The 12725-nt window shown below is 32.7% G+C and overlaps 2 protein-coding genes across 2 annotated transcripts in view; one reads left to right on the top strand and one right to left on the bottom strand.

Annotated features, from left to right (window-relative positions):
- The window catches only part of Ids (iduronate 2-sulfatase), a 56178-nt gene that overhangs the window by 25520 nt on the left and 17933 nt on the right, over nt 1-12725 (bottom strand). The gene's annotated exons all lie outside the window — the stretch shown is intronic.
- On the top strand, nt 206-4885 carry Ufsp2 (UFM1 specific peptidase 2). The gene is made up of 10 exons (XM_066296457.1): nt 206-356; nt 430-574; nt 629-931; nt 1866-2120; nt 2182-2445; nt 2576-2725; nt 2782-2909; nt 3126-3267; nt 3508-3612; nt 3674-4885. Exons 1-10 carry the CDS (start codon nt 318-320, stop codon nt 3883-3885), a joined length of 1743 nt encoding a protein of 580 aa, XP_066152554.1. The 5' UTR covers nt 206-317; the 3' UTR covers nt 3886-4885.

Raw genomic sequence — 12725 nt, 5'->3', positions numbered from 1 at the left:
TAAAAAAAGATACAGATCTGTTCACCTGAAACAAGAAACAATTCCTTACTTCAATTTAAATGTCAGTGACAGACATTTGACATGATGTTAGTAGGAACTTCATTACGATAATTTCACTTGGCAATAATGTTCTGATGCATATTATCTCTCTTACTTTAGTTTTCGGCAGACAAGGATAAACATAGTTTGAAAAATTTAGCTAATTTCATTGACAAACTAATATGTATCAATTAACTAATTGTCATTTATCTTTTGCATTTTGGCTGTTTTGATTCGAAAGTTATTAAAATTTTAAAATTGTTTATAATTTAATAATTATGAAGTTACAAATAAAAATTTTACACACCGTATTGGATGTAAGTGAAGTTTTTCTTACCTTTATAATTGCCATTTATTATTTATATCTAACGTTGCTTCTTAACTTCACAGCGATTAAAAACTCTCAATGACTCTTGTTCCGGCAAACTTTTTGGCATATTTGCAAAACACACCCTTATTATCCTAGGGTTGCAGTTAGAAAATGAATCTGGAATAATTCCCAGCTATTCCTTGCCTGCAGAAATTGATTTCTGTGGTAAGTATTTGAAAATGAACATAAAACATATGGTATTCCCATAATTGGTTATAGGAGTCTTTGAAGCATTCTCTGACAGTTACAACTCCCAACAATTAATTGAAAAATGCTCCTCAGTAGAAGTAACAGATAACCCAGTTTTTATATCTGTTAAGTTAACAATTCAAAATGATATCCAGTGTAATCTCATATCTAATAACCAAATTACAAAAGTTTCGTACACACTGGTTACTCAACAAGAGGCATATTCACAGTTTTGCCATGTGAGATTACAAGGGGATTTGTTCATTACTGCTGAACCAAATGAGCAAAGCATCAGTGAAAGTTTTACAGCTTTAAGGAAGCATGTGGCATCAGGTGAGCTTTAAACCTAAAGCAGCTTGAATATACATCAAAGTTGGGTTAATTTTGGTCCTGGGATAAAATGCACTAGTATGCATTATGCCAGGTTTATACGCTTGTAAAGTGCAGATCAGGAATTGTGCATCCTATTTCTGTTGATCAGTTTCAATGATTATTTCATTGCTGATTTAGGCAAAATATGCATGTATGTATATAATAAAAAATACTAAAAGCCGCCACAAACTGGAGACTATACAATTGGCCATTAGTTTATTTATATTGGAGTGCATTATCATTGTGTACACATTTATCGGTCAACTTAAAATCTGTGAATGTGTGCACTCACAACATATTTTTATGCCATTTAGCAATCAACTAAACCATCTACCAATAAAAATTTGCTATGAAAAGTTGTTAGTTTGTGGGCCCTAAAGGTTAGATTAGAAAGTATTGAATCTTACAATTTTCTTAACAGGAATATTGTTAGTTTTAGAATATAAGTATTCAACAAATAGATAAGAGCATGTTCTTAAGATGAACTTGAAAAATTTCCAATATTATTATTAATTTCCATATAATGATAAAACTGCATCTTTTTTGGTTGGTTTCTCAGGTAGTTTAGCATCTATCAAATAAGAGGCATAGAAAAGGTTCTGTCTAGAATTACTACTTTTAAAATCCAAAAAGGAGGATTATTACATGATTTATGTAACCATTTGTCAAAAATTGCAAACTAAATTTTTCTGTAGCACTCAACTTATGAATATGTAGCTTTAAAAGTGGTTCTTACAAGAACTATGTATATTTTAAAAAACTCATAAAAGTGACTTGCTACATGAATATTTCTTTTTCAGTTCCTGATTAAATTCTAAAAGAATAACATTTCCAGTAAACAATTTCTTCTTTCATATCATTATATTCATGTTAAAACCATGAAATGTATTATTAGGTGTAATGGCTTATACATTATGCAGACCAAACATAATCCTTGTAACAAGTGATAGTGAAAACGGTATTGTTGGCCTCTCTGGTGATCCGACGTTCGGCGAGATTTGTCAGGATGCTGATGGAGAGGGAGGGCAAAAAAGGAAGAAATACCGTCAGTCCATCGAAATAGTTAAAGCTAATATGCTGAAGAGAGTTACTCATGATTCACTTAGTGGAGAGTTGAAGGGTCATTCGCCTATTGTTGTTGTAAATAAAAGTATGTTCACTTCAATCAGTTGAAGCAACAAAATTGATAACATGAGGTACTGCGTTTTTAGAAGCACTGAATCTACTGAACATTCCCATAAAAATAGATTTCCTGGCCACAATATGTAAAGTAAATAATCTTTCAAAGTTATATGACATTTTATTGGAAGGGGTCATTAAATACTTGAGATTATATGAAAGTGCATTACAACAATACCTAAAAGTACACAGTATCAGGCAAAATGTGGATTTACCTGAAACGTTACACTTCTTTCCTACAACTTGCGGCCATTTTCTAACCCGAATAATTTTTAACTCTTCAGAGGAAAATATGAGTAAGTGATTATATATTAAGAATGTTTTTCGAATTGATTCACGATTTATATTTTCTCTTATTATTGAAAAGTGAAAGATTCAAAATAACTGGCTTTTCAAACTATAACTGTGCTTATTGTATATTTGAAGAAAAAGAAAGAGAGCTTTTACATGATGCTTTATTGCTTCCAAAATCGGCGCCCATATTTAGGAAGTCGAATAGATACAAATTTTGTAAACCAAGTAACGAGTGTGGTCCTCTACTAAATGTCCATGAAGGAGTAAAATCCACAAATAATGGTAAATATTTTCTCACAAGAGATGATTTTGTTAACTTATAATTTTGATTGTTTTAGCCGGCAAAATAGTGTTGGTTAAAGGGAATTACGAATATTACCACTATTGCCAAAATAAAATGGACGACAATGGGTGGGGATGTGCTTATAGGTCATTCCAAACATTGGCCTCATGGTTTATATTGCAGGTTAGTGCTTGAAATCCTGATGATATGATCTTGTACACCCTGTACCTATTCCCACATATTTTTTTATATATGGGATTGATATACATCATTGCCAGATTATTCATGTCTGGATAATTTAAAAACTTCGAAATTTGGAAAAATATTTTTTTGGGGATGCACGTTCTCTAAAGTAATCTTTCACTTTTATTTATTTACACTTTTATTTTTCTTTTATAGGGTTATATTGATCGCGACGTACCTTCTTTCAAAGATATCCAAAAGTGTCTGGTAGAGATGGGCGACAAACCCAGTAATTTCATTGATTCCAGACAATGGATTGGGTCGACTGAAGTCAGTTATGTTTTAAATTCTTTATTAGGTCAGTATATGTTATAAACTGTAAAACAAGGTCGTGCTCGATTATTTTCAATTCTAAAAATTGGTTGTTATAGGCCCATAATCTAATCGTTATGGGTAATATTTATTACCTATAGCGTTGCTTCACAATACTGAAAATTTAAAGATTCTGCGTATGCCACTACTTTCTGTCCTGTGAATTATATGTAGTTACGTGGTTCTCGGCTTCCTAATAGATCGCAATTTTCTTATTTTATGACAGGTGTAACGTCGAAAATCCTTTTCGTCAGTTCGGGTGAGGAAATGGGGACTAAAGGTCCGGAATTAGTGAATCATTTTGAAACTCAGGGAACCCCTATTATGATTGGTATGTTTCTTTTAACCTTAATATTTTAATAATTAATAAAGCACTTAAATATCTTTTGCAGGTGGTGGAGTGCTGGCACACACAATACTCGGTGTGGATTACAACCAACAAACAGGGTCCTTGAAATTTCTGATTCTTGATCCTCACTACATGGGAGGGGAGGATTTAAATGTTATTCAAAACAAGGGTTGGTGTGGTTGGAAGGGTGTGGAGTTCTGGGATAAGACAGCTTATTATAATATGTGTTTGCCCCAGGCGCCAAGAGAAATTTAAACTGTGTAGTACATTTCACGTTATTTTTTCATATTGTATGTTTCTAAATTAATAAAGCCGTTTCAAGGGTGGATAATGCGCAAAAAAAAACGAATAGCTCAATAGTTTATATTAATTAAAGACATGGTAACTGTTTTCGTCACTATAGCCATGTTTGATGTAATTTTTAATTTTAAATTTCACGTTAAGTCAAATATTTCCTGCTTTAAAAACTCTTAAATTTAATAATACTAAACATGTACGATTATTTTTCTGATATTTACCGAATTGTCGATTCCTGGTTGAAACTGTTGAAACTCATTGAGATGGATGCTTGAAGGTTTTAATCGGGTTTTGGATATATCTTCCCTGGCGTTTATTGCAAATGGACAACTTCGAAATGCAATATGTGGTGGATCTCGAACTGACTCCAGGGTCACGGAGGAGTAAAAACAATACAGAGTGTATCTTTCTTATCGCACCTAGAATTTTTGTCATATGTATTTACTTTCCTAGTTACCTTGTAGTCATAGATTAATACAAGATTATTCCTTGAAGTACCTAAATGTCAAACCCTGCAGTATGTTTGTTTTTGAATTGAAATAAATAAATTAAAAACTGAAGCAGCAAAAGAATGAAGAGGAAAAATAATTTAGCTATTCCATGTTTTGTAGTATGTGGTTTAAGTAATATTTTTAGGATCCGAACCTGCACTTACAAAAACACCCTCTACCTACAATTTATCTTATTTTAATATTATATTTTCATCGTTGTTCAGCAAAGTTCTAATATCTGCAAATAATACGAACTATTGGACGCTAAAGAATCTTTCGATCAATGTTAAATGAACATTTAACTCAATAAGGCTTTTTTAAAACACAAATTATTTTTCTATACCCAAAAATTTACGATGCAAAAAAGTTGTGAGTCAATGAATATGCTAAGTGTCCGAATATTTTTATGACACATTTAATGGTTCTCTAGACTTTTTCTTGAAATTGAAATATAAATATCATGATTTTGTGTGTTTTTTTTTAATGCAGACCCTTAAATACATGAATGATAAAGATGTTATTGTAAAGAAATATTGCTATAAAATTAGCAAGCCGGTCAATAGAAATGCGAACTGTTGTTTACGTTCATATTGCATTGATAATACAAGCTGTGAATCACATCTTAATATCCGATCACCTAACCAGAATCCCCTGCAGGGTGTTCCAATTTATAGTAGGACTTTAACAGTCGATAGAAGACCTTTTCTTAAGATGGAAATGTTATATAAATATATATTGAAAACGGCTCAGTTTTTGAGATACAGGATGGCAAACTTGATTTATTTCTTAATTTTTTTAATCATTCACGTAAATATTAAGATACAACCATGAAATTTGATATTTTGGAATTTTTCGCAGTGCCGAATTTATATTTGTTAATATTTTCGTCAAATTTACAGAGGGCGCCATAGGCAACGTACTAGTGAATGTTCAAATTATGATAACTTTTTTGTGCCTCTTTGTAGTAATTTTTTTTTAATCAAAATGGATTCTCCATTAATTTTTTTCGAAAAAAGATACCCTAGTTATAAATTGCTAAAAGTCACTGTTTTCGAGATATTTTGAATTTGGTCCCTAGTGGTACGACTTGTTTCCACTGGGGAATTCAAGTGGCAAAAATTTAATATAATAATATTTGACGCGTTTGAGCAGTTTCATAAAGAATATTTCCTTCAACTTTTAACAAATTTACGAGGGACTTTTGATTTTCTCTTATACCCATCAGGCAAGTACCACGTTGTAGAAAGAATGTAAATAAAATCATTTTATACGCTCCAACAGTTAACCCCTATCAATGGCTAAAAATAAATTTTTATACTTTGTTGCATTCAGGAGCAATTATTCGTCCCCAAGTTATTAAAGGAAACTATATAGAGATTAATCTAAAAACATGTAGCTTTTGGTGGAAATTATTATAGAAAAACTCAACTGTTTTATCCAACGATGTTTAAATTTATTAAATCTATTACAAATAAATTTCGTTATCGTTGATGTGCGGCTTGAGTTTGGAATTTTTATACAACATAAAGGTTAAAACACACAGAAAATAAATATTCCATTCAATGAATATGAAGGGATTAATCGTACATTGGCTGAAGGGTGACATTAAGTTTTATATCATTTACTTTAAGCACTATCAAGTTTAATTAGATTTTTATCACATTTTATCTAGCACTTAATTAAATTTGGAAATTGGCATCTAATTATTTTACAGAGTAATAAAATAAATGCATTCCTACCCAGATTCAATGCCCTCATATGTTAAAACAAAAACGTAGCAAAGGATATTAGTAAATACTGTCGTATCTTAAAAATACTGGTCAGTCTTCATTAATGCTGGTTATCGCAAATATTGATTTGATTTTATCAAATACTAGTAGAACTCGTCTAGTACGATCACGCTTTGTACGAGATCACGATTGTAACGTCTAATTTATAAAGTCCTGTCAAAAGTTCAATATAAACACATATGTATATTTGTGTTTGTGTTTGTTTGAAACGAGCACATTTTTAAGTCTTAATATGAAAAAATAAACATACATTTTCGAATATAACGAGCAAAGTCGGTAATCAAATATTAAACAACCGTTAGCATAAAAGATAAAATTTAAGGAAAGTGGTCATTGTGCCAACAAAAAATGTCTATATAAACGAAAATTAAAAAGATTCATCGTTACGCAGTGGAATTGCATTTAGTTTTCATTTTTCAATTAATATTCGAAGTATTCATACAAGGGAATATTGCAATTGTGACCTGTCGATCACTGCGTGTTAAAAGTTTCAAGCAAAAAGTATGAAAAAAGTTTAACGTAAACTGTTAACGTTAGATAAAAAACTAGAAATTATTCATTGCTGAATGAATAAAATGGCTTTCTATGAAAGGAAGTGAAAACGTTCCCATTTCGAAAAATATATTAAGAGTGAAAGCAACAGACTTGAAGAGAACGCCTGTTGATATCAATCCAGAAAATGATACAGAGGAATCCGGCATTTCCCCTGATTGGCCTAATAGATTTAAGCGAAGATCCAATATTAGCTCTGAGAAAATTCATGGAGAGTCAGCAAGTGTATCTAGTCAAATTACTAGCGACTGGATCGATGGCAAAAATACAATAAATGCGACATTTTTAATGATTATGCAATGGGCTTATTTTTCATACTAACACCAAATAAGACTTTGAAATTCAACGGTCAATGTTGCTCTGGAGGAAAAGAGTATCGAAAGAAAGAGTAGCTGTTTTCGTTTGTGCAAATATGGACGGCAGCAGGAAAAAAACTTATGGTTATTGTTAAACCCACTTCTCTCAGATGTTTCATGAATATTAACGTTATTAATAATTTTCCTCTAACTTATTTTGCAAACGGTCGAGCGTAGATGACCGCAGAAAATTTTAAAAACTTTCTGGACGATTGGGACAAAGTATTATACTGTGTGACCCATTTGTTTTGCGGTCCATTTGTAAAATGTTTATTTATTTCGCGATTTAGCCCGTATTTTTTTCAATTAAAGAGCTTGATAAAATGCATATTTTCAGCAAAAATGGCCTGGTTGACGTAAAATTCAAGACCTACTTTTGACAGTTTCTAGAAGCGAAATTTTAATAAATCGTATTAGCGATTTTTTCAGAAAAAAACTGTGCACGCCGCTGGATTAACCATCCCTCAAAACGGGCTTGCACAAAATTTTAATGAACATTTTTGAGTAATAACGATTTTGTGGAAGAATTAAAAATGCGCACTGGGTACTTACTCACATCTTATACTTTCTCTGGGTATATTACGGTCCGAACTAGCCATTCTAACACTATTTCGGGGATTGTTGTTAGAATATTGCAAAATTTGGTTGTTATTTGAAGAAAAAGTCCACGACGTCCATTTTGCCTCGTTACTTCGACTTACTGGTTCTATCTGGATGTCTGACTCTGTTGATTTCTGCATTCTGCCGCAGCTTCTGCTGCCGAGCGCACGTTGCCGCCGACAAGACGAACAATTTCTGTTTCTTCTCTTACACTTAAATTATCCATAATTACAAAGATTAATGATTTAATTTGTATTAAGTACAAATGAGTTCTAATATCGTTGCTGATGCGTTGTTGATGATTTGTTGCGTTTGTTTGACAGTTGAACACTTCACTTGCTCTCCATAGCCCACTATGAATTTTTGAATATAAATAACTACTGAGGGCGCACTTTTAATTCTCCTACAAAATCGTTATTATTCAAAATTTTTCGATAAAATTTTGCACAGGCCCGTTTTGGGGGGTGGGCAATCCAGTGTCGTGCATAGATTTTTTCTAAAAAAATCCCTAATGTGATTTATTAAAATTTCGCTCCTAGAAACTGTCACAGTAGGCCTTGAATTTCATGTCAACCCGGCCATTTTTGATGAAAATGTGCGGTTTAACAAGCTCCATAATTCAAAGAAATCCGGGCTAAATCGCACCATCAATAAACTTTTTACAGACTGATCCCAAAAAAAATGGGTCACACTGTATAAGGCTAACAGAAAAGTGTTGCTTTTAATAGATAATTGTCCTGCTCGCTCAAAGTCTTTGACGTTGCGGTATACGGAAGATGTGTTCGTACCATCGAACGCAACAGCCATGTTTCAACCAATGGATCAAGGAGTTATAGGGCGTTTAAGAGTTTATTACACGCAACAATTTCTTCTAAAATTAGTTCGTGCTGCAGATGATAATGTCTGCTAAAAGTCGCAGTTTTAGATGAAATAATGATATTGATAAATGCCTGGCCGTAAGTAGACAAAACAACAATTTTAAATTGTTTTCGACATTCAGGTTTATCATGTGATGAGCTTAATGAAGACGAATGGCCACTTGTTGAAAGGATAGTTTACAAAAATTACGAAAATCAAGAAAGAACACAGACATCGAGGAAGGGAGAACGCAGAACTCAGCAACGTTGCTTGCAAATTATGATTTAAATGAGTTTTTTTTCGGTAGATGATGACTTAGTGATTGCTGATGTTCTTCCCGATAAAGTGAATAATCATAAACTGGAAAAGGCGAATCGATTTTTTAGTTTTAACGGCGTTAGCACGCAATGTGTTCAAGCGTTAAACATTGTTCAAACAGGAATCCAACTTGATGTTTTAGAAAGTAGAAAACAGAAACAAACAAAAATAACTGATTTTCTTACACATTAGTATTTACCTTCCACGTTTAATTTCTTTTTGGTTAATCAATAAAAAAACACATTCAACATTCAATAACATTATTGAATGAATGTTGAGTTGTGAGTTATGAAATGTGATCTTTCATTTTATTACATAAACCAAGAAAGTATGCTTCAAATTGTGCTCCCTTTTCAATATAAACACATACATACATATATGTCTACATACATACAGATGTATTAGAAATAAAATGGACTCGATACAAGGACCAATCGTTCATAGCGAGCAAATTTGCCTGTCTCTTGAGGGTTCGTATTAAGCGAGTTGTACTTAGAGATACTTGTGATATGATTCAATTTGTGCAATATCAATATCGCAAATTATTGCGACAAATCCGGGAGAGGTCGTTATCACTTCTCGTTCTTTGATGTTGACGATAATGCACCATTTGCTGGGTGCTTTGGAAATCATATGATAATTTCCTTCTCCTTATTTCTTCTGGTGGGCATGAACTATCGAATTCGATTACCTTCATGTAACACACAGGCTTTTCGCCCTCCGCTTTAGGCTCTGTTTTGTATAACTGAATGAAGTGACGTTTTTCGTGCGAAATTGTCGATGGGGCTATTGGAGGTGGTTGTTTTTGCCAAAACTGCCTGCAGAAGGATTATTTTGATTATATCGAATTATTTTTCCTAAGAAACAACTAGAAAAACTTACCAGCTGAATATCGAGAGAACTGCATCGTACACACTATGGAACGCGTAAAAAAACTGCAAAATGACAAAATCTACAAGACTAATCTGGCTGTTTTTGTTGTCTGCCATGCTAAATCATATTCTTATATGAACTAAACCAAATTGGTGACTAGAGGAAGTCCAATTCTCAGCAAAGTACCTCCATTGATGTTACGGATTAAACTGAAACAAAACCAACCGGAGAAAATATTATATTGTTTTTATTACGAATTTAGCATGATTGAAACAACGTTCTTCGAATTTGATATAGAAATTAGTTTAGAGTGATTTACAGTGATGGATATTTATACATATTAGTAGGTACGTTATTGTATTGTGAAATTAGGCAGGCAGTGCGATACGTTAATAAGTTAAAGTGTCACAGATATCGGTACCTATGATGTTCACATAAATTATTTACAGTAAAAAAAATTTATCAATATAAACCGATAAAACCTGAACAGGGAACCAGTCGATCTATTTATAAGCCTTGTTAATTATTTGATTAAGAACATGAGCGAATAAAAAACATTGTCATTGCAGTTCAGAGTGCTAGGTAGATATTTGTATTATTAATTATATATAATTATTTGATTAATATAAAAATTTAAGGGATAAATATGATTTTTATATTCAGAAGGTGGTTTGGGTTCTAATGTTGCGTTCTATTTTTGAAGACAATTCTTTAGGTTAAAGTAGGACGATTTCTCAATTTTCAATTTAAGCAGGATCTCCCTAGCAATTCGCTATGAGAAAGGATTTTAGAATGTCACATATTTCTTTTAGATTGTGCGTCGGAATTACTTCAATTTTCGAAATATTTTGTGAACTTTTTAGTTCTTGAATATGTACGATTAAATTTAAGAAATCGTTGTTAAGAAATACATGGTGACATATTTTCTCTGGTCAGGCCCTTTATTGCACTAAACTTTTTTGTAACACGTCTCTGACGGCTAAATTTCTAAAACCGAAATTTTAAATTAAAATTAGAATACACTGGAGAGCATAAAATTCGGGCCGCTTCGAAATTTTCAAATATAAATGTATTGAAAGAGAAGTGATATTTTTCACTCGCATACCGGCATTGCTTCACGAAATTTCGGATCATTGGGAAAATGTTTACGGTTCTGCTTGGTTCTACCATGAAAAAAAAAGATTGATAAAATACCTTCAATATCAAAATGTTACAGTGCTTGGGTAATGGACACCTGTACAATACATCGGTTATTTGGGTACAGGATCGTGTTTTTTTTACCATTTACCCTTAACAAGGTTAAAGAACCTCAGAATCGATAAAGGCTATCCTTTTTTATTTTTTTGGAAGTTAGGAAGGCAAACATTTCGAGCATACTAAAGTGACCCGAATTTTATGCTCGCCAGTATATTTTCAAGTATCCGCAAACAATTTCGATTTATTTTCCAAGATAGCTGAAAAAGCAGCGTACGGTTTTTTCCTATTGCTTCGGATCGACTTCGTGCGGTGTTGACATAATTGTAGGTTCACATTAATAGGAAATAAATATCCATTTAAAATTATATAATAGAAAATAAAATGCGACCACGAAACCAATATTTTTAAATTAAAAGAGCTTTTTTCCATGCGATGATGATCAACATTTCATTCGAAAAAATGGGACAATGTCCCCATTCAGCAGAATCGTGCAATTGTTTGAAATTCGAAGTAAAAATGATGTCCGCTCTCTTTTAAATGCAAAAATCCTAACAGTTGCATAACTACCGCCTTTGCGGAATCGGGTCAATCAAAATGTTTCGCATTACAATAGATGCGTCTTTTAGAAAAAAAAACTTAAAACACGGTTCCCCTTTCACTTTTTTGAATTTCAACTATTTATTCTACATTTTTGAACTTATCACTTCTATCTACGACGTATTAACACACTTAAAATAAGGATACGTCGAGCACGAGAATATTGTACCTAAGTACGAACCTGGAGCGTATCTAAAAATTTTTAAACTAAGTTAAAAGGGATCTTTTAAAACACTTTTTACGATGCTTAATTGTTAATGTGAGCTTAACGAAAATTCTTGTTACGAAGAACTCTTTGGAGACTAAGACAACTGCATTGGGGGCTAAGCGATATCGAAAAATAACACGTATTTATGAGTATTTGGAAAAAAAATCCGATAAGCATTTTTAACGTACTAGATAGCTCTGGAAATAGTATCCTAAATTTGACAAGATATTCTGTAAGCCCCAAATTAGCGCTAAAATTTGATGTAAATTTACATTAAGAAATGTAACGTTTCACATGTAGTTCAATTAATGGATCTCTGCGTCATCAATTCACTGCCGTAATATTGATGCGAGGCAATAAATTCTCATTTAACTGTCACCGACGTAGCATCTATGTATTGATTATATTTTTTTGTTGCTAAAGACTATTGCTAGGTACCATCTTGCACTCTAATCCATATAAAGCAAAAGGTCATTTTTTGAATTTCAGGTTCGGTCGAATCATATTATATCTCTGAAATCGAGTATGTTTTAGTTCTTTGTTTCGCAATCCCGCATAAAACTTTAAATAAATCAATATTTCTGCACCTAAGGCGCAAATTTTCTTTTCTCTGCATCTAGACGATCTCGTGAGCAATGAACATAAATCTACCACCTTGCCTTGCTTAACCGGAGTACCAAACACATAAATATCTATTAACAGAACCGCACTGGCAATGTACTTCTCTCTATGCGAGCTAAATACTTTACTCGACATGCAAACATTTGCTAAGGGTATGTTTTAGCTTCTAATGTACGGTCAATACTACAACAATGCATTTTAGAATGGAAAACAATATTAAAGGGACGTCCTAAGTTCACGCATTGTGTGACTGCAAGCAAAGACTCTTTAGTTTGACTTCAAAGGGTGCGAAAGGGTTAGTTTCTGGGGGTGGTTCCTAAGGAATAATTCATAAACG

This window comes from Euwallacea fornicatus, chromosome 25 (genome assembly GCF_040115645.1).
Source record: "Euwallacea fornicatus isolate EFF26 chromosome 25, ASM4011564v1, whole genome shotgun sequence".
In the NCBI taxonomy this organism is placed as follows: Eukaryota; Metazoa; Arthropoda; class Insecta; order Coleoptera; family Curculionidae; genus Euwallacea; species Euwallacea fornicatus.
Note: the sequence above shows the minus strand (reverse complement) of the source record. Positions and strands in the feature narration are given on the sequence as shown.